At 40.7% G+C, this 22,477-nt stretch overlaps 1 protein-coding gene across 1 annotated transcript; it reads right to left on the bottom strand.

Moving 5' to 3' along the window:
- Positions 1–21,745: 21,745 nt before the first annotated feature.
- Positions 21,746–22,231, bottom strand: LOC308639504 (histone H2B type W-T-like; the record flags this gene model as incomplete). Its single annotated transcript, XM_081277726.1, has 1 exon — positions 21,746–22,231. One exon carries the CDS (start codon positions 22,229–22,231, stop codon positions 21,746–21,748), a length of 486 nt encoding a protein of 161 aa, XP_081133852.1.
- Between the last annotated feature and the right edge of the window lie 246 nt (positions 22,232–22,477).

Genomic DNA, 22,477 nt, shown 5'->3' with positions numbered 1-22,477 from the left:
TCCTTCGGTGGGTCTGTTTGCCATGAGCGGGACAGGATATCCTTAATGGTTATAAACTTCATGCATCAGCAGTCTGTTAGATCTGGAGCAGAGCTCTGGTATGGGAGAGATCACTGCGCTAGGAGTAAGTCAAATGTAAAATCATTCCTAAGCCGACCACCCTGGCCCCATGAATGAAGTATTCTTTTGTGCAGACATACCCTGGTTCTGGCACCCTGCATCCTCTCAAGAAGTGTGTCTTGCATGGCACTATGTGTCAGAATCACAAAAGCTGCTCATTTCACAGCAATAATCTTATTGATGCGTAGTGTCTGTTTCCTCCTCCTTATGACTTCTGGAAGGCCTCTGGTGACTTTGACCACTGAACTATTGTAGAAATGTTGTTATGTCAACTTCAAAACTAACCTTTAGAAGGACTGAAGACTCCTGTTTGTCTCTTTGGTTGTTGATCTCCCATATAAGAAGGCTGCCTCTCCTGCTGCAGATGCTACATCACTCTGAGAGCCTATGAGGAAGCACAGGGGCTCAGGTAAGCCCAGCCCCAAAACCAGCCCCTGTGAGTTGACAAGCATGTGATTACAAGTTGCCTAGATCAGCTTGTGGCATGTCCCAAGAAGTCACTGTGTAGTTTACATAACAGCTGAATACCACTGAGGGACCTTCCTCTGCTTTATAATTTTGTGGGTCAGTTACACTTCTCATGTACACGCTGTTTGGAGTGGAAAACGTGAAGATCCTCCAATGTTATCAAAGAAAAAGCATGTGATAGAATTATCCAAAATGTTACTTTTGCAAATTCTCTATCTTTGAAAAGTGCCAGAGATAAGTAGACCACTGATGCTGCAGGATAGTTCTGACGGTGACCTTGTACTGATGCAGTTCTCACCACTTCTTCACTTTTGGTTCTTAAGAATAACAGTAGACTGTGCTGGGAATGCAACATCCTGAGATAAGAAGGGGCTGCCCAGAACCACTGAGGCTACGTTCTGTGTTCTGTGACCTTCAACACTTCTGACCAGGGTATCGTGTGGCCTCTGGGCTAAAAAACGCAAAATGGGCTTTGAGCTGATATCCCTCAGATGTGGCCCAAGAGAAACTCATGAAGTCGAATCCATCAGCCCTGTGCAGATTTTCTGAGCCTAAGAGGGCCTGGCTTGTGATGCCTAAGCTTCTGTTCTCTCTAGATCCATATCCATAAATAAAAATGCACTTTATGTACTTTGCTCCATGTGTGGGCGTTCCCTCTCAAAAGTCTTAGGCAACGCGGTCACCAGTACACAGTGAACCTGTTTCACAGGGAAGTTTGTATATATCTGGACTATTAAATGAGCACATCTTTAGTGCGAAGATGGCTTTTCCTACTAGAAAAGGGACATGTCAAGGAAAATTCTATCCCATTCCCTTCACTCTGGGTGGGGAACAAAAGTATCCCTGAATATTCACAATCACAAGATTTACTTCCTGTGGGTTTGGGATTCAACTTAACTCTTTCAGCATGATACAGTTAATGCCTAGAGGAAAATGAGAGAGTTGCCAAGTGCAAATCTAATACTTTTGGGGGTGGGTGGTAGAGAGCTTGATCTTTTTGGGCGGCGGGTACCAGGGATTGAACTCGATGCACTTGACCACTGAGCCACATCCACAGCTGTGGTCTTGCTGAGTTGCTTAGCATCTTGCTTTTGTTGAGGCTGGCTTTGAACTCGTGATCTTCCTTCCTCAGCCCCCTGAGCTGCTGGGATGTCAGGTGTGTGACACAGAGCCCAGCCAGACAGCTTAATTTTAAGACATTGAAAGGATTCCTACCAGTCATTGGAAACAGACAATCCACAAACAAGCCACAGTTGCAACATACAATGAGTGAACATTCTGCCTTTTCCTTCTTTCTCTCTTTTTCTTTCCCATTTTTCCCTTTATTTCTTCCCCCCTTTAGCCCTCAAATGTTACACCAACTTTACTAATTTAATGGCTGATTTTTCAACCGATTTCAGAAATTTCACTGCAAGTTTGTACCTGGATTTGAGGAACTGTGGAGAACAATATCAACAAGATGTTGGTTTTTCATAAGGCTGAATGGTTGAATGAGGTTTGGCTCTGAAGTGATTGCGGTAAATAGGGCTCAATGGCATCTTTCAATGTGGCGCTGATCCTGGGATCATCAGTGGTGACACATTGAGTTAAAGTGCCACTACCTGGATATTCACACAACCCAGGGCTCACAATGCAGTGCCTTGCTGAAAAGAAGAAGCAATAACTACAGTTGGGTAGACATACAAAACATATGAAAAAGCAAGGAAATGAACCATCTCAAACAGCTCAAAACACATCAAGCACTGACTCCATCAACACTACAGTGGAAGAAATATCAGAGAAAGAATTTTGAAAGTCCATAGCAAAGTGTTCAACAGACAGAAAGAAGATGAAAGGAGAAAGACCAGAGAGAAACATAGGAAGCAAACAATCACATCAATAAAGAGATAGAGACTCTGCAAAAGAACCAAGCAGAAATCCTGGAAATGAAAGAATCAATAGACCAAGTTAAAAACTCAATGGAAAGGGGCTAGGGCTGGGGCTCAGAGGTAGAGTGCTTGCCTGCCATGCGTGAGGCACTGGGTTGATCCTCAGCACCACATGAAAATAAAATGAAGATATTGTATCCACCTATAACTAAGAATAAATATTTTTTTTAAAAAAAAAAGTCAATGGAAAGCATCACCACTACACTACACCACTTTGAAGATAGAATTTCAGGCCTCAAAGACAAAGTATCTAATCGGGAAAATAATGTTGACCATAAAGAAAAGATGTTAAAAGGCCACAATCAGCATATTCAAGAAATCTGGAATGACATGCAGACTTAATCTAAGAATCACATGGGCTGATGAAGGATCTGAAATACAGAGTAAAGGGATGCACAATCTTTTCAATGAAATAATATTAGAGAAATTTCCAAGTCCAAGGAATGTGATGGAAATTCTAACACAAGGGGCATGTAGAACTCCAAATAGAATCAAAACAGATCTACTCCAAGACACGTTTTAATGAAAATGCCTAACATACAGACTAAGGATAGAACTCTCAAAGCTTAAAGAGGAAAACGGCTGGTCCCATTTAGATGTAGAGCAATCCAGCTTTCCCTACCTAGACTCTAAAAGCCAGGAGTGCTTGGAAGAACACATACCAAACTCTGAAAGGAAAAGCATGCCAAACAAGATTACCCTATGCAGCAAATGAAGCTTCAGAATGGAGGACGAAATAAAAGCCTTCCATGATAAACAGAAGTATAAAAAGATTCATAGCCAGAAAGGCTGCACTACAAAACATACTCAATTAAATATTTCACAAATGTGTGTGTATATATATAAAATAAAGTGAATACTATGATATGCCTGTCACCCAGATTCAACACCTGCTAATTACATGCCATTTTCTTTCTTCTATGGAGCATGCTCACTTTGTATGTAATACGAATTTTATAAATTGTAGGTATCCTCTCAAAAAGAGAACTATTTCATGAACAAGAAATGAAAAATAAAAAATGAAAATCAGCATAGGGGTGAGTTGTACTAGGAGTGTAGCCAATTAAAGGAGAACCAAGTCCAATTTAAACCTTAGTTATTCAGCAGAATGGCATGAAATAAAGGGCATTTCTCTATAGTAACATTGAATGTAAAAAGTCTCAACTCTTCAATCAGAAGACATAGGCTGGCAGATTGGATTACAAAGCAAGACCCAAGCATGGGCTCTTTGCAGGAGACTCAACTCACAAGCAAAGACATCCACAGAGTGAAGGTGAAGTTATGGGCAAAGACATACCATGCAAAAGGTACTAGTGAACAAGCAGGGGGAGCTGCTCTCATATCAGACAAAGTGGACTTCATACCAAAATTCATCAGAAGAGACAAAGAAGGTCACTTCATACTGCTTAAGAGATACGGAAGGCAACAAGTTATAATGATTGCAAATATTTATGCCCTAAAACGTGGTGCACCTACATGCAGAAGACAAGTCCTTCTCAGTATTAAGAAACAAATAGAGCACAGTAGCATAATACCAGTGACATTAACACACCTCTTTCATCACTAGGTAGATCATCCAGGCATAAACTAAGTAATCATTCCACAGAACTAAAAAAAACATGATTAATAACATGGACCTAGCAGACATCTATAGAATATTTCCTCCACTGATGACCAAATTCACTTTCTTCTCAGCAGCACATGGAACATTTTTTTTTTAAATAAACGATATTTTAGGTCACAAACGAAACCTTATCAAATACAAAAAATAGAGATAATTCCCTGCCTCCTACAAGATCATAATGGAGTGAAAGTAGAAATCAATGACAAGATGAAAAACAGAAAGAACAATGACACCTGGAGTAAATAATATGCTTTTGAATGATGAGTGCATAGTAGATCAAGGGAGAAATCTAAACATTCTCACAAACAAATGGGAATAGTGTTACAACATACCAAAATCTCTGGGAGAGTATGAAGGCAGTTCTCAGAGGAAAATTCTCAGAGGAAAGCACTCAATGCAGTCCTCAAATAGGAAGATAAAGGAGGCTTACAAGGATCCAAATAGACCCTGACAAATGAGAAGCTCACCAAGACATATTATAATCAAAATGCCTACCGTAGAAAATAAGGAAAGAATATTAAAAGCCACAAGAGAAGAACGACAGGTCACATTTAGAGTCAAATCAATGGGGCCCAATTATGATTTCTCAATTCAGAATCTAAAATCAAGGAGTGTGTGGAAGGAGATACATTCAGCCCTGAAAGAAAACAACTGTCATCCAAGGTTAGTCCACCCAGCGAAACTCAGTTTCAAATTCAAGGGGGAATAAAAACATTCCATGGTAAGAATTAGTTAACAGAATTCATGAGCACCAAGCCAGCACTACAAAGAACACACAGACATCAACTGTGCCCAGAGGAACTAAAAACAATTCCCAGGGCTGGGGTTGTGGCTCAGCGGTAGAGCACTCACTTAGCACGCGCAAGGCCCTTGGTTCGATCTTCAGCACCACATAAAAATAAATAAATAAAGGTATTGTGTCCAGTTACAACTAAAAAATAAATATATATATGAAAAAACAATTCCCAAAGTGCACAAAGAGAGGAAGATCAACTGAAGAATGAGCCACTAAATGAGTATGAAGTCAGCATAATATATAGAAAAAATAAGGCCAGGAAATAGCAAGCACATGTCGACACAGACACTCAATGCTAATGGTCTCAAATTCCCAAGGAAGGGACAGATTAGCAGAATGGATTAAGAAAAACAAAATTAAAACGAGATCTAACTAAATTCTTTTTATCGGAGCCTCATCTTATAGGCAAGGATACCCACAGGCTGAAGGTAAAAGGATGGCAAAAAATATTCCGGGGATATGGCCCAAGAAAACCAGCAAGAGTAGCTATTCTCATATCTGACAAAGTAGATATCAAGCAAAAACGAAACAGAAGAGACAAAGAAGGCTGCGACATCCTAGTAAAGGGAACAGTCCAACAAGAAGATATAACCTTAGTAAACATTGGTGCTCCCAAATGTCAGTGCACCCAGTTACATGGAAAAAGGACTCCATGGCATTAAATTCCATATACTCCAACACAGGAATACTGGGGGCTTTCAACACACCCTTATAACCAACAGACTGGTGTTTCAGTCAGTTTTTCTACTGCTGTGACTACAAGGACCCAACCAGAAAAACTGTAAGGAGGAAAGGTTTATTTGAGGGCTCACAGTTTCAGAGGTCTAAGTCCATAGAAGGCCAGTTCCTGATCATAATGGCAGGAGAGTGTGGCAGAGGCAAGCAGCTCACAGGATGGTCAAGAAGCCGGGAAAGACCTCCACTTGTCAGACCCAAATATATACCCCAATGCCATGCCCCCAGTGTTACACCTTCTCCAGCCACACCCCACCTGCCTCCAGTTACCACTCAGTTCACCCCATGAGGGATTAATCCACTGACTAGATTAAGGCTATGAACCCAGTCATTTCTCTTCCAAACCTTCTTGCATTGTCTCACAAGTGAGCCTTTGAGGGGGCACTACATCTAAACCTTAACAATTGGTCATCAAAACATAAAGTCTTTAAAGATATCTCCAACAGTGCTATAAGTCAAACTGACGTAATGGATAACCACAGAATATTCCACCCCCAAACAGCTGAATTTGCCTTCTTTTCAGATGCACATGGAACCTTTCCAAATAGATCATACTCTAGGTCACAAAGCAAAATAGTAGCAAATGCAAAAGTAATTGATGTGATCTCAGGTATCCTTTGAGATCACAATGGAATGAAGCTAGAAATCAACAGAAAGAACAGTAGTAGAGACAAAATAAACACATGAAGATCTTACAATACACTCTTAGATGAAGACTGGATCAAAGAAGAAATGAAAATACATTTCACGGGCCTGGGGTTGTAGATCAGTGTAGAGTGCTTGCCTAGCACTTGTGAGGCACTGGGCTTGATCCTCAACACTACATAACAATAATTAAATAAAGGTACAAAAATTAAAGTAATAAGAAATTCTTAGTAGTGAATGAAAACAAAGAAACAACATATCAAAATCTCTGGGACAGTATAAAAGCAGTTCTAAGAGAAAAGTTTATAGCTCTAAGTGCCCATATTAAAAAAATTGGAGTGATCTGCTGGGCATGGTGGAGCTGAGGTGTAATCCCAGTGGCTCGGGAAGTTGAGGCAGGAGGCTCATGGGTTCAAAGCCAGCCTCATAAGTTCAGCCAGGTCCTAAGTAACTTAGTGAGACCCTGTCTCTAAATAAAATAAAAAGAAGGGCTTCAGATGTGGCTCGGTGATTATGCACCCTGGGTTCAATCCCTGATAAAAACAAACAAAAAAGTTTGAAAGATCCCAAATAAGTAAGCTTATGCTCCACCCAACTCAAGGCATTATTAGTTAAAGAACAGAATAATCCCCAAAACAGTAGTAGACTGGTAATGTTTAAGATCAGAGCCACAATCAATGAAATTGAAAATAAGAAAAAAGAAATACTCAGGATCAATGTGATGAAGAGTTGACTCCTTGAAAAGATGAACAAAATTGTCACACCCTTAGCCAAACTAACCAAAAGAAAGGATGAGAAGAAGCAAGTAGACAAGATCAAAGTTGAAAAAGGAAATATCACCATTGACCCCTTTGAAATCAAGAAGACTGTCAGAACCTATTTTGAAAATTTACACTCCAATAAGGCAGAAAACCTTGAATATATGGACACATTCCTAGACATACATCTTGCCCAAACTGAACCAGGAAGATGTCGAAAACATAAACAGATCAATATCAAGTAATAAAACTGAAAAAAGTATCAAAAGTCTTCCAACAAAGAAAAGCCCAGGACCAGAGGGATTCTCAGCCTAGTTCTACCAGACTTTCAAAAAAGAATTAATACCTGTCCTTCTCAAAATTTCCATGAAATAGTAAAGGAGGGAACACTGCCAAATTCATTCTATGAAGCCACTATCAACAAAGACATGTCAGAGAAAGAAAACTTCAGGCCAATATCCTTGATGAGCATTGATGCAAAAATTCTTAACACAATATTGGCAAACTGACTACAAAAACACTTTAGGAAGATGGTGCACCCTGATCAAGTGGGGTTCATGCAAGGGATGCAAGCTTGATTCAACGTATGGAAATCAACCAATGTAATTCACTACATAAACAGACTTACAGACAAGAATCGCACGATTAACTCCATAGATGCAGAAAAAGTATTCGACACAATATAACTCCCATTCATGTTTAAAACGCTAGAAAAACTAGGGATAGAAAGAACTACTCCAACATTGTAAAGGCTCTATACGCCAAACCCATGGCCAACATTATACTGAACCGGGAAAAGTTACAGCACTGCCTTCAGAAACAGGAACAAGAAAAGAAGAGAATGCCCACGTTCAACACTCCTATTAACATAGTCCTTGAAACTCTAGCTAGACCAATCAAGCAAGACAAGGAAATTCATGAGGTACAAGTCCAAAAGGAAGAGCTCAAATCATCCCTATTTGCTCATGAAATGATCCTATATACAGCGGAACCCAAACACTGCACCAGAAGACTTCTGTATCTCAAAAATGAATTCAGCAAAGTAACAGAATACAAGATCAACACCCATAAATCAATCATGTTCCTATACTACAATAATGAATCTGCTGAAAAGGAAATTACAAAACTATCCCATTCGCAATAACTTTAAAAAATATATTTGGGAATCAATCTACCAAAACAGGCGAAGCGCCTCTAAAAGGAAAACTATAAAATACTAAAGAAAGACACTGAAGAAGACCTTAGAAGATGGAAAGAACTCCCATGTTCTTAAATAGGCAGAATTAATAATATCAAAATGGCCATACAACCAAAATCGCTATACAGAGTCGGTGCAATCCCCATCAAAATTCCAATGTTATTCTTCACAGAAATAGAACAAGCAGTCTTAAAATTCATTTGGATAAATAAGAGACTCAGAATAGCCAAAGCAATCCTGAGCAAAAGGCACGATGCTGAAGGCATCACATACTGGATCTCCAATTATACTACAGAGCTAGAGTAATAAAAACCATGATACTGGCCACAAAACAAAACAGCCATTAAGACCAGTGGAATAGAATAGAAGACACAGAGACAAACCCACACAAATACAGTTACCTCATACCAGACAAAGGTGCCGAAAACATACACTGGAAAAGATAAGTCTCTTCAAAAATGGTGCTGGGAAAATTGGAAATCCATATGTAGAAGAAGGAAATTTGATCCCTCTCACCCTGCACAAAACTCAACTCAAAGTGGATCAAAGACATAGGTTGAGAACAGAAGCCCTGCACATACTAGAAGAAACTATAGGAGCAACACACCAGCATGTTGGCACAAAACTCACTTCCATAACAAGACTCCTAAGCCACAATAAATAAAATAAGAAAATCATTGAGTTGTATGACATTGAATTAAAAAGTTTCTGCACAGCAAAGGAGACAATTAAGAGCACGAGGAGAGAGGCAAAAGAGCAGTAGAAGATCTTTGCCACCTTCTCCTCAGATAGGCATTAGTATACACAATGAGCTCAAAAAGCCTAACCCCCCAAACTCCCAATCAATAAGTGGGCAAAAAACCCAAACTGACACTTCTCAAAAGAAGAAATACAAGTGGCCAACAAGATCTGCACGTGGTGGTGCGCTCCCGTAATCCCAGGGGCTTGGGAGGCTGAAATAGGCAGCTTACATGTTTAAAGCCAGCCTTGGCAACTTAGTGAGCCTGTAAGCAACCTAGTGAGACCCTGTCCTAAAAGACAAGATGAAAAGGGCTGGGAGTGTGGCTCACTGTTTAATTACCCTTGGGTTCAATCCCTGGTACAAAAAAAAAAAAAAAAAAAAAAAAAAGGCCAACAAATATATGAAAAAAAAAAGTTCAACATCTGTAGCATCCAGAGAAATGCAAATCAAAACTACATTGAGATTTCATCTCACTCCAGTTTAAATGGAAATTATCAACAATATATATAATAATGTTGGCAAGGATGGGAGGAAATGGGTATGCTCCTACATTGTTTGTGAGACTGCCAATAAGTGTGAACACTCGGGAAAGCAACGTGGAGATGCCTCTATAAACTAGGAATGGAACCACCACATGACACAACTGTCCCACTCCTCAGTATAAGTCCAAAGAATTCTAAATCGGCATACTACAGGGATGCAGCCAGATGCCAGTGTTTACAGGAGCACAATTCACAATAGCCACACAATGGAGATGACCTAGATGCCCGTTCAATACATGAATGGATAAATAAAATGTTTTGTATATACATAATGGATTATTACTCAGCCATAAAGAAGCATGAAATTATGGCATTTGCAAGTAAATGGATGGTACTGGGGACTATCATGCCATGTGAAATAAGCCAGTCCCCAAAAGTCCAAGGTCAAATGTTATCTCTGATATGGAAAGCTAATCCAAAATAAGAGAGGGAAAAAAAAAGAGAGAAAAGGCAGAAAAAAGGAAAAGAGAATTTCATCAAAACAGAAGAAAGATCATTAGAGTAGATGAAGGTGATTGAGGGGCAGGAACGAGCCACAGGATAAGGGAAAAACAATGTAATGCACCTGACCTAATTTTCCTGTGTACATATATGGATATACCACAGTGAATCAAGTATATCCACAAGACAATTATATGAATCATGTATGTCCACAAGACACTGACTTTTTTTTAAAAAAAGAAGTATAAATAAATTGCAGAAACATCAGTAGAGTAGAGGGAGGGAAAAAGGGGAAGAGAAGATTGTGGTGGGGGGGATATGCTAGGAACAAATTAGAGCAAATTATGTTTCATGCCTTTGTGATTATGTCAAAATGTATCCTAATGTTATATATAACTAAAAGCAATTAATAAAAATGAAAAACGGAAAAATGAAGGATAATGATCATTAAATAATTAGAAAAGTAGTGAATTTTGGGGAAAATATATTCAGAGTAAAATGTCCAATAATTTTCTGGTTTCAAGGAAGGATAATACATCATAAATTCAGGTCTTAGCAGTGTGTACACCATTGTAAACCTTCAGAAGGATGAGAACATAGAGGACATATACTCCCCCCACCACAAACACGTTACACATTGCCTATGAAGGAAAAAAAAAAAAAACGTTTCAGAGTACACTTCCTTATCTCAAGAAATGGAAGCCAAATCAAGGTCTAATACGATTTATCAGTCAACACGGAGTTAAAGTATCATTTAAGAAGGAGGCTGTGGGCTGTGGGTACAGTTCACTGATAAACAAATGGCACAGCATGTTCCAGTTCCTTGGTCCATTCCAAAGGAGTGGACAAAAAGCACAAGAAGACTGTGATAGACATACTAATGGAAAACCCAGCATTCCTGTCAAGTACAGATTAGATATTTCCAAGACTGATTAGTTCAGACAGGTGCCAGTCAACAGCCATTTGTCTCTCAGCATATTTCCTGAGCTATGGGAGCAGTCGTGACCAGGGTCATACACTTCCTGAGATGGACCACATCCAAGGATTCATGCATAAAGTGCTCTAAAGTTTTGATATCAAAGACTGAAATGGGGGGGCTGGGGATGTGGCTCAAGCGGTAGCGCGCTCGCCTGACATGCGTGCGGCCCGGGTTCGATCCTCAGCACCACATACAAACAGAGATGTTGTGTCCGCCGAGAACTAAAAAATAAATATTAAAAATTCTCTCTCTCTCTCTCTCTCTCTCTCTCTCTCTCTCTCTCTCTCTCTCTCTCTCTCTCTCCTCTCTCTCTTTAAAAAAAATAAACTACCTCTGTAAAAAAAAAAAGACTGAAATGGGAAAACAGTACACTGGGTTATATACTCAGTGGGTGAATGAGTAAAGCAGGGACTCAGTGAAGTTTTATAATGTGATGATGGACATTCCTGGGGAAAAAGAAATTACTTTGATGCCATTATAAGCATAAAACTGGGGAAAAAATAGAACGCATGCAACAATATACTCCAATCAAAAGGTTTTCTACCTAAGCACATGAAGGGCAAAGTTGAGGTACGATTTGAGTGTGTACCTCCAGGTTTCAGGTGTTAAAATTTAATTCCCACTATGAAGTATTAAGAAGGTGGAAACTCGTTTCAACAGTGTTATTTAGAGGTAAGGCTTTTGGGAGTTGATTAGCATTAAAGTTATTAGGGTGAAGACCCCATGATTTAATCCTATTGGCTTTATTAGACAAAGGAGAAAGGCCAGAAGACACATAGACACAAGTGTTCCCTGTCTCTTGCCATGTGATTCCCTGGACTGACTTGGGACTCTGCCACCAGAAGGGAACCTCGGGATGTGGGATGTGGCCCTTAGACTTGTGCCTTCCAGAACCATGCTTCAAATTGAACCTCTTTCTTTATAACTTACTCAGTCAATGCTTTGGATTATTAGCCACAGAAAGTGGATGAACACACCAAGAATTAATGCAAATACATAACCAAGGGCACAAAGACAAGACAGAAACACCTATGTCAATATTTTCAATAAGCAATGCCTTATTTAGGAGCCCTGAAACCTGAACTTACCATTCTAAGTTGTTCAGATTTAGCTCATTCTATTCTTTTCCAGGTTGTAATTTTGTGTTTTTAAAATGGGAAAGTTCCACTTGTGACTCTGCAACACAGGGGTGCTGGGTGCATCCAGTGAGAAGACCCGAGCCTCCTTCCCCACTGGTTCATCCAAGGAAGGACGAGTAGTGACTGCGTCAGTGTGAGAGCCCAGGGAACTTGGCTTGCTGACTGAACAAGAAATTGGTGAATTTATTTATCTATTGTTACTTCTTTCTCTTTTTTAAAAAGGTATACCTATCTATGCTTGCAATCTTGCTGATTTTAGCATATGAATTCAGAGCTGCAATTGCACTTGTTTCCATCCTGTTGCATTATATTAAAATAAGCATAGTGACCAAGTATGAGAAATAAGTAATTCCCCTCCCATTCCTTTTCCTCAGCTATTTCTATGTTGAGATACTTTACATTTTTAACCACTAAGTACACGTGTGTGACAAAATAAAAAACCACTACCTTAACTTCACAAGAAGGCAAAAACTCTGCCCAAGTGTCGTGAGCAATATAATGGGATCCATCCTTGATGACTGGCCCCTTGGTGTCTTCACCCACGGTTGCTTTTCCCTAGCTACATGGTTCAGGCCCCCGAAACTGTTCTGTTTAGAACACTGTCGATATGCATTTTTGTAGACACAGTGGAGAAGGATGTATTTTAAGGAAGTTCCAGGTATTTGGGAACTCCTGAAAGAAGGTCCTGAAGAATATGGGAATATTCAGTAGCCCTAAATAAGGAGGATCAGATAAGGAGACCAGGCCCTGGCCCAGTTCATTGCAGCAAGCTTTCACTTCATCCAATCTCCAATTTTTGCCTCTATGTGTGCTGTGTCTCTCATCCAGGTGATCACCTGTGTGAGAGCATGTCTATCATGATTGAGTCTTCATGTCAAACCCAGGGTGGACTTTCTTGGTTAGAGTGTAGTGATCCACGAAATGAGAGAACTCACCCTGCTAAGCGTAATTCAAGATTCTATCACCACATTCCAAACTGCACCACTCACCAAGAGAACCAAGGACTCCTTTGTGTGGACATGGCCTCCACAGAAAGCCTGCAGCATCTCTGGACATGTGTGTTATATGGCAATGTGTCAGGTTCAGGAGGGCTGCCCCATCCTGGGCACTCCTCCCGTTGTAATACCATGTCTTCTTCCTAATCCCCTTGACTCCGGGCAGGCTGCTGATGACTCTGACTGGCAAAGAATATTGGATGTGATCTTATTCCTGTTCCAGTGATATCCTCAAGAGTGCTGGTAGCTTCATCCTTGCCATCTCAGAGCCCTGATCTTCCATCGATGAATCTGTGTATCTTTCTTGAGACACCACCTGGAAAGTCTCTGAGAGTCTATGGAGAGGAACAGGGGACCAACAGAGCCCAGCCCCTCACTCAGCCCTTCCAAGGAAACAGACATGTTTCTGAAAGTTGCATTATATTACATATAAATATTATTGAGTGATCCTTGTCTAGTTTATCTTTCTAAGGATCATTCATTCTTCTCCTGTGAACAATATTTGGAACACAAAATGTAAAACTATACCATAGCACTCCTTAAAATATACTTGATGAAATAAAAATGGCCACTATTTTAAAAGTTAATCTCTTCTTAAAAAGTGGCAGAATTTAATAGAATATTGAAAGCATTGTGTGATTCTCGATTCTGAAATGGCTGCATCCTCAGGGATAGGATGGGCCTCTTGTTAACGGAAAGCGGAGAGGTCAAGGAGAATTTTATCCTTTGCCTTTGAGTATGAGCAAAGAAAAAGGTCTGCATGAGAATTTATATTCACAAGACTACCCTGTGTAGCTCTGGGTTTCATATCTAGAGCATAAGCATGGGTCTTCTGATTTTTAAAGGAATCTGAGACACGTGGCAAATACATGTGAACGCCTTTCTGAATGAAAGATGTCAAGCAAGGCTTTAACAGGATTAGTCTTCCCAAACATGCTCATGTTCCCAAAAAGCCACCATGTAGACAAACAATAAACCAAGATATGGATCTGAAAGTCTCAATATGACATTCAAAAAATTAAAATTGTTCATAGTGTGCTTAACTAACTGAGGCGATAGGAAAAAAAGTTGATACGCCAATCCCCAAAAAACCAAAGGTTGAGTGTTTTATTCTGAAATGGGGAAGCTAATCCACAACAAGGTGGGGGGGGATAGATGATCAGTATACTAGACAAAGCGGAATGAAGGGAAGGGAGAGGGGATTGGGAAAAGAAAGATCATGCAAATGAATATAACGTGAATATCATATGTACATATATGAGTACACCACAGTGAATCTTACCAATGTTTACATCCATAAGAAATTAATTTTAAATGAAATTAATGGATAAATGAATGGGTAAATGACAGAAAGCTCAACAGAGGGAAGGAGACATACTGGGGTCTGAATTAGAACTAAACATATTCCATGCATGTATAATTATGTCAAAATGGATTCTACTGTCATGTATAGCTAAGAGAACCAATGAAAAATCCCACCCAAAGGAAAAGCATTTGAAAGAAACAACTGAAAAACCCTAATCTGCCAACTAAATTTCTATTAATTGTAAACAAACACTGGACATTGATTCTTGTTGTTTTGTGCAACACATTGGGCAAAGATGGATAGGGAATTAATGTAATAGAGAATGGCTGCAAGAAATTATTCAGAATGCCTTGTAGAATAAAAGAAAATATTGGGAAGGGGGCGAAGAAACATAAGGAACAGAGTGAGACTTAATAGTGTACCACACAGGCATCCCAGAAGGAGGCAAAAGCACCAATTGTGGGGAAATAATAAAGAACAATGGCTTTTTGTTTTCCAGAATTAACAAAATACATAATTCAATAAATTCAGGAAACATGCTTGCTCACATCAGGATACAACTAGAGACCGTGAAAACACAGATCTGAATAGCGGACAAAGAAACAAATGCCTCTCAAGGGATACCAAGCAGTGTCGCAGCAGGCCTGTCTATGTCAACAACGGAATGACACAGGCAAGTGCTGAGGGGAGATATTTATATTCCAGAGGTGAATTTCTGGACAAGTTGTCAATTTAGAAGGACACCACACTGTAATCTCAAGGACTCAGGAGGCTGAGGCAAGAGGAGCACAAGTTCAAGGCCAGACTTCACAACTGAGAGAGGCCCTATCTCCAAAATCAAAATAAAAAAGAACTGAGTATGGAGCTCAGTGGCAGAGCGAGCCTGGATTCAATCCCCAGTACCAGAAAGAGAAAAGAGTGAAAAAGAATAATGCTATCACAGCATGCAGTCAGACTGCCCAAACTCCTTTTCAAGACAGAGTCGCTGCTTCAGCTGCTAGGATAGCAGTCAGCAGCTGGTCAGCAGCCATTAGTACCTTCCAATATTCCCTGAGCTGCGGAGAGCTGCCTTCCCCAAGGTCACACACTTCTAGATGGACTACATCCTAGGACTGTTATTGGAAAATGTGTAGTGGTGTGACTTGTTCTGCCTAGAGGGGAATGACACTGCGGAGCCACGTTCCCTTCAGAGCTCCCACCGGAATCACAAGAGGCTTTCATTGGGTCTCCAACATGTGCACCTGCTTCTGCCCATGCTGGGATCCTCAGTCCCCACCATCATGGGTTGGTCCTGAATAAATATCCAAATAGTTGGTACACCAACTACCATCCGAGGGTGTGCTTCCTGTAGAAATCAAGCCAAAAATGAAGGTACATTTAATTTTGTTTATTTTGTTGGTTCTTTTAGTTATACATGATGGTAAAATCCATTTTGATATAATTATGCAAACATGGAAAGTGACTCATTCTAATTAGGACCCGAGTCTTGTGGAGGTACATGATGGTGAGGTTCACATTCATACGAAAGTCATGTCTGATTCATTCCACTGTCTTTCCTTCTCCTTCTCCACAACCTTCCCTCCATTCCTCATCACCCAACCCACTAAATTCCATTCTTCTCCCCACCCTACTGTGTGTTACCAGCCACATATCAGTGAAAACATCCGACCCTTCGCTTTTTAGGACTGGCTTATTTCACTTAGCATGGTAGTCCCCAGATTCGTCCATTTACTGGTGAATGTCATGAAGTCATTCTTCATTCTGACTGAGTAATATTCCATTGTGCATGTATACCACATCTTCTTTATCCTTTCATCTGTTGAAGGACACCTAGGTGTGCTCCATAGCGTACCTATTGTGAATTGTGCTGCTATAAACATTAATGTGGCTGTAGCACTGTGGTATGCTGTTTTAAGTCCTCCGGCAATATACCATGGAGTGGGATAACTGGGTCAAATGGTGTTCCATTCTTAGATTTTTGAGGAATCTCCATACTACACAGGTACATTTTTAGTCAGAAAAATCACAGAGTCTACACCATTGATGCTTCCTCAAAGAAACTTGGAGAGGGTGTACCATTGGAAGGTTTTTTAAAGTGGTCACAGAAAGGTAATGTGAGATGTTAAAAGGAACGCCCTTAGCAAACCCATGTAAGTAGAAACAGTGCCTGCATATGACAGTTCTAATACTGATGACGATGATTTTGGTGAACAAATGAGACAAGGTAGAAAGAAATAATGCATTTATCCATCATTTACCTGCTGGTAGCATCCAGTGAGAGCAGCTCAGGCCCCTTCTCAGCCAACGGAGTACTTGAAGACCCTGAGCCATCCACACTGGCCAAATGTGTTGAGAGCTGATCCAGGATGATCCAAGAAGAGCTTTTCTGAGATGTTTACCCCGGGAGATGGAGGATGATACTGTATTTATGCATGTGTTTGTTTGTCTGTCTCTGTGGTGGTGGTTTAAAGATAGAATTCCAGAAATAAGGGCATGTCTCTTGCATCCTTTGCCAAATTAAGAGAAAAAAAAATGAACCCAGGTTTTCTTTACCACTGAGCAACACTCCCAGTCCAATTTTTTTGAGACAGTGTGTCACTAAATAACTGAGGGTCTTGCTAAGTTGCTGAGCCTATCCTTGAACTTGTGATCCTCCTGCCACAGCCTCCTGAGTTGCTGGAACTGTGGGCTTCTGCCGCTCACTGCACTTCGCAAGAGAAAAATTATGACTGCTACTATTTCAAATAGGAGTTGTGTGACCTCCTTTTCACAATTTGTTTTGGGGTTGTTTTCTTCACTGGTGTTCTCCTTATATTCACTCCAATAAAAATGACCTAGTCACCATCATAATCAGGGACCGTTGGAGTATTATTTATCAGCAAATATTTCATCGATAGTATTAGGTTTTCCTTGATTTTCGCACAAGTAACAATTTTGGCAGCCTACTCCTTTGAGATGAGAGTTCTTGATGTTCTTCATTATTTAGTTATTCTTTTAAATTTTTTGTTAGTGCATTTTGGCTGTACATAATATTGAGGTTCATTTTGACAAGATTATATAAGCTTGGAATATATTTTGCTCCAATTCATTCCCCAGAATTTCCCTTTCCCTCCCTTTCCCTGCCCCCTGTTCCCTTTTCTCTATTCTACCAATCTTTCTTCTATTTATTTATGATTTTCTTCTAAGAGTGCCTAGAGATATACACACAGGTGGAGTTCACTGTGGTATATTCACATATGTACACAGGATAGTTTGCTCAGTTGTATTCCACCATTCCTCCCTTTCCTGTCCCTCCTCATTCCCCTTCCTCTACTCTACTGAACTCTCTTCTATTTTCATGGGATCCTACCAACATTTTCCCCTTATTTTGGTCTACCTTCTGCATAACAGAGAAAACATTTGAATAAGGGAGAATATATTCGACCGTGGGCTTTCTGCATCTGGCTTTTTTCAATCAGCCTGATGGTCTCTCCATTTACATCTATTTTCAAGCAAATGCTTTGATTTTACTCTTCTTTTTGGATGAGTAAAACTCCATTATATTTGTGCATGTTTGTGTGTGTAGATATGTGTTTGTCACATTTTCTTTATCCATTTGTCTGTTGATGGGCACCTGGGCTGCTTTTACTACTTGGCTCTTGTGACTCATGTACTTCTAGGTGTGATAGGTCCGTTGTGTGCAATCTCTGTGGTAGGTCCATTCCTAGCTGTTTGAGGAATCTCCATCCTGTTTTCCAGAGTGGTTGTATTAATTTGCAGTCCCATCAAAACTGTACGAGTGTTCCTTTCCCCCACATTCTTGCTGACACTGATTATTATTTGTGTTGTTGATAATTGCCATTCTGAGTGGAGAGAGATATAATCTCAATGCACGTTAGATTTGCATTTCCCTGGATGCTAGAGATGTTGAACATTTTTTCCTTTATTTGTTGGCCATTTGTATTTCTTCTTTTGAGAAGCGTGTTTAGTTCTTTTGTCCAATAATTAATAGGGTTATTTGGTGTTATGTGTGTTAAGTTTTTTGAGTTCTTCAGATATAATATTCAAATTCTTAATTCCTGTCTTTGGTTCAACTTTTGTAATTTATTAAGTAAGTATACGTAAGAAAGATTTTGAATGTATTATCATAGGTTCTTTTAACTTCAACTTGTTTTCATGTAAGTGAAATCTCTCTAAGGAGATTCTTTGGATAGTCGTTTCTTAACAATTTAAGAAGGAATGAGCTTTTGATCTCTCTAATGAGAATTCACCAACTTCAACATTTAAGACTTATTTTGGATCTAAATATTAAGAGTATAATTTTAAACATGGTAAAAGTCAATAATATTTTACAGTATTTAAATATCCCCATTTCTGTTTGTGTTCTCTGCTTGGGGATTGTGGTTTTGCTGTTTCTCCTTTTACCAATTCATTGAGTTTTGAGTGGCACAAAAGCCAGGTCCCTTAACTTCCAGGCTGAGGGAAACCTATGGGGCCTGTCCTCAATCATAGAATACCCATGGAGAAGTGGCAGCCTGGTCATTGCACAAGTCATATGGGGTCTGGCATGGCCCACCTCATAGACTCCTTGGTGGTCCTAGAATTTCAGGGACCACCTGTGCCCTGACATGTGGCATTCTCTCCAATCTGAGCCTGCCTGGGGAGTATCCAGCACCCAGTAATAGCCCAGGGGCTCCAGCTTGGCTGTCAGTATCAGGTCCACTGAAGCCCTCGTGGGGCAAAGTGGGCACATGTCCAAGGCTGGTGGGATTACGATAAGACAGGCACCTACCAATAAGTGCTGAATGCCTGCCTCGAACATCTGCTCACTCTTTCCTGTGGCTGTCCTTTGTTCCTGTGCCTACCCTGTTTCCTGCATTCTTGCACCTTAGTTGCCCATGACCTGCCTGCCCTCACACTGCTGCCTCCTCAGGGTCAGTTACTTTGGCCCTAGAAGTGTCCTAGATCCACCTCTGAGAACCACCTCTTTGGGTAATGAGTGGGACCTCTCATAGTCTTCTCTCAGCAGCCCGAGACTTCACCATTTGTCAGAGCATGTCAGTGACACACCTGGATCCTTCCAGCCCACCTTCCCTGGAAATTCTGCTGTCTAGATGTTCCTTGGGCCATGCCTGTGATTCTTGATTAACCATGAAGAAAGCAGCACTGGAGATCTGATGACTCCATCCTCGACACAGCCTGCCTCTTCAGCACCTACCCTGTGGGCCCCAGCTCAGTGTCCAGGCACATTATTTTCAACCCAGTGCCCCCACATAATCACTGCAAACACTTCAAAAGTTGTTTTTTAAATATTAACTCGTTCCCTTACTTTGTCTTTTCAGTAAAACCTTACATGAGACCATGATTGCTCGCTAGTTGCCCCATTTACTCTATCAACCCCTGAAGTGAATTATCACATGTTCATATTCATTTCCAGTCTTCAACTCCATTGTTCCCTCTCTTGCCAATAATTTACCTGTGTCGTTCCCGTCATGCTCCCTGTCTTCAATCCACAGACCCATTTTACTCATGCTAATGGATTTCTGCATTTACCAAGGAAAGTCACCCAGAGCAAAATAAAAAATAATTGACTGGATATTATTTCTTTTAAAAATTTTTGTAGTTGTAGAGAGACAGAATGCCTTTATTTGTTTATTTTTTAAAATATATATATATTTTAAATATCTTTTTTTCATTCATTTTTTATATGTTGCTAAGGAACGAACCCAGTGCCTCACACATGCAAGGCAAGATCTCTACCACTGAGCCACAACCCCAGCCCCTATTTATTTTTATGGCATGATAAATATCAAACCCAGTGTTTCACACATGCTAGGCATGTGTTCTACCACTGAGCTACAGGCCCAGTATGCATGGAATAAAGTTTCTAATGAAAACCATTGGCATTTTGAAGCAGTACCAACCACCATGATGAATTTATGGCTTATGAAAATGAGTATGTTCTTATGGGTCTACAGGAAAAGGCATATGGCTTCTTTGGTATCCAAAGTTTTATTCTAGCTGTGTAGAACCATCCATGAGTTACTGGCAGTTGATTTCACAGTAGTTTTCTTTAGTCGCCTTGTGCAGCAAGCCCTTTTTCAAACCTTGTCATGAGTTGGTTCCAATTTCCAGAGCAATAATGAGTACTAATCCTGATGAGAGGACTTATTCATAATATATTGGAAAACATTAGCATGAATATTAACACTGAAATAAATGATGTGAGAAAAAAGGAGTAATACTAGTCTTCTTGATGATTCACCTTCCTCTTCTACATTTGATGAAAGGGATAAGAAACGTGTCCCTCTCACAGCTCTGGATTTGTATTTTCAAATCATCGCTTTTAAAACAAGCAAGCCAACAGTTCTTGGCAACAAATGGTATCACAACATGTTTCTCCTCTAACCCCAAGATGAATTTCACTCAGAGGATCTTACTGCTTTAGCCCAGCAAGTATCCCACACTGTGGGCCTATGCCTGGGACTCAGACTCTTCAGGCCTCTGAATTAGCCAGCCTACACAAGGACTTGGGCTGTGGTCCCATCATCCATGCAGAATTGCACAGCATGACGGGTTTTGGCTTAAAAATTAGAAAAACTCTCAATGAGTTAGACTATTAATTTCAGGCTCTGGGGAGTTGAAAAATGAATTACTTCTTGAAATTTTGGCTTCACTCCTTGTGCACTGTATCTTCATTACTATAGTTAGTGAATGTTAAAATCTTTGACTGAGATGTGTCTGATTATATATTTTCTGCCATATCACACAAAAAGTACCTCTAGATAATTCTGCCACATTGCTTCTTGGAGAATAAAAGTGAAAAATGTCAATTCCTCCCTTACAAAAAATGAGGTGACCTGATTTAACCTTAGGAAGGGTGACCTAGGAATATACCTGTCAGAAATCACCATTAAAGGAAATGATTAACTGCAGAACCATGAAAAGAAATCCTCTGGGGCTGTGGATGTAGCTCAAGTGGTAGCGTGCTCGCCTGGCATGCGTGGGGCCCGGGTTCGATCCTCAGCACCACATGCAAAGATGTTGTGTCCGCCGAAAACTAAAAAATAAATATTAAAATTCTCTCTCTCTCTCTCTCTCTCTCTCTCTCTCTCTCAAAAAAAAAAAAAAAAAAAAAGAAATCCTCTGTTGGAGTAACTGAAACCACACATGTATTAGAGGTGACAATTTTTTCATTTACTAAGTAATGCTTGGAGATGGGCGGGGCACCCCCTTGCCCACCCCCAGACATGAGCTGTGCAGTACCGACAGCACTATGGGTATTTTGGGCCCAATGGTGGCTCTGAAAAGAGCCTTTGGGGTTGGCTGCCTAGTGCTCCCAGAGGTTGCTCACTGGCGGTGATATGACCGATTGATGCCTCTGGTGGCCTCGTACACGGCGTGGTTGCCGATCTCCCCGGGCAGTAGGAGGCGTACAGCCGCCTGGATGTCTCTGGAGGTGATGGTGGAGCGATGGTTCTGGCGGGCCAGATGGCCGGCCTCGCTGGCGATGCGCTGGAACATGTCCTTGACGAAGGAGTCCAGGACGCTCACGGTCGACCGGGAGAGGCTGAGGCCCGAATGGATGTGCTTCAGCATCCTGGGGAAATAAGTAGCAAAACTTTCCCCACTCCTGGAGTGGGTACGGCTCTTCTTGCACCCAGAGCGGCTGCGGTGCCTCAGCTTCTTCTCTTTAGGTGGATGTGTTAGGTCGGGCTCCTGAGGCTCTTGGGGATTTAGCGACTCCTCAGAAGACGTGGCACAAGCCAGGTCAGCCATCGCCTTAGCCTTTTCCAACACTGGGGTAGGGTACACGTCAACAGCTTCTTCAGCCATTTGCCTTGACAGCGTCCGACACTTGCAGAGGACAGAGAATGAGAGTTGCTAGGGGCCAGCTCCCCTTTATATAGGCCTTATTGTGTCTTGTCACAGGCCAACTCGACGTCTCATTGGATGCCCGCAATGCAAGAACTGTGTCAGTATGCTAAGTGGCACAATGTGATTGGAGTGTATTGTGTCTTTTCCTCCAATCCACCAATGAGAGTGGGTGCTCAGTATGATGGGAGGGTCCTCCTGTTTGAC

Source organism: Spermophilus citellus (genome assembly GCF_964194105.1).
Source record: "Spermophilus citellus genome assembly, chromosome: X".
Classification (NCBI taxonomy): Eukaryota; Metazoa; Chordata; class Mammalia; order Rodentia; family Sciuridae; genus Spermophilus; species Spermophilus citellus.
Note: the sequence above shows the minus strand (reverse complement) of the source record. Positions and strands in the feature narration are given on the sequence as shown.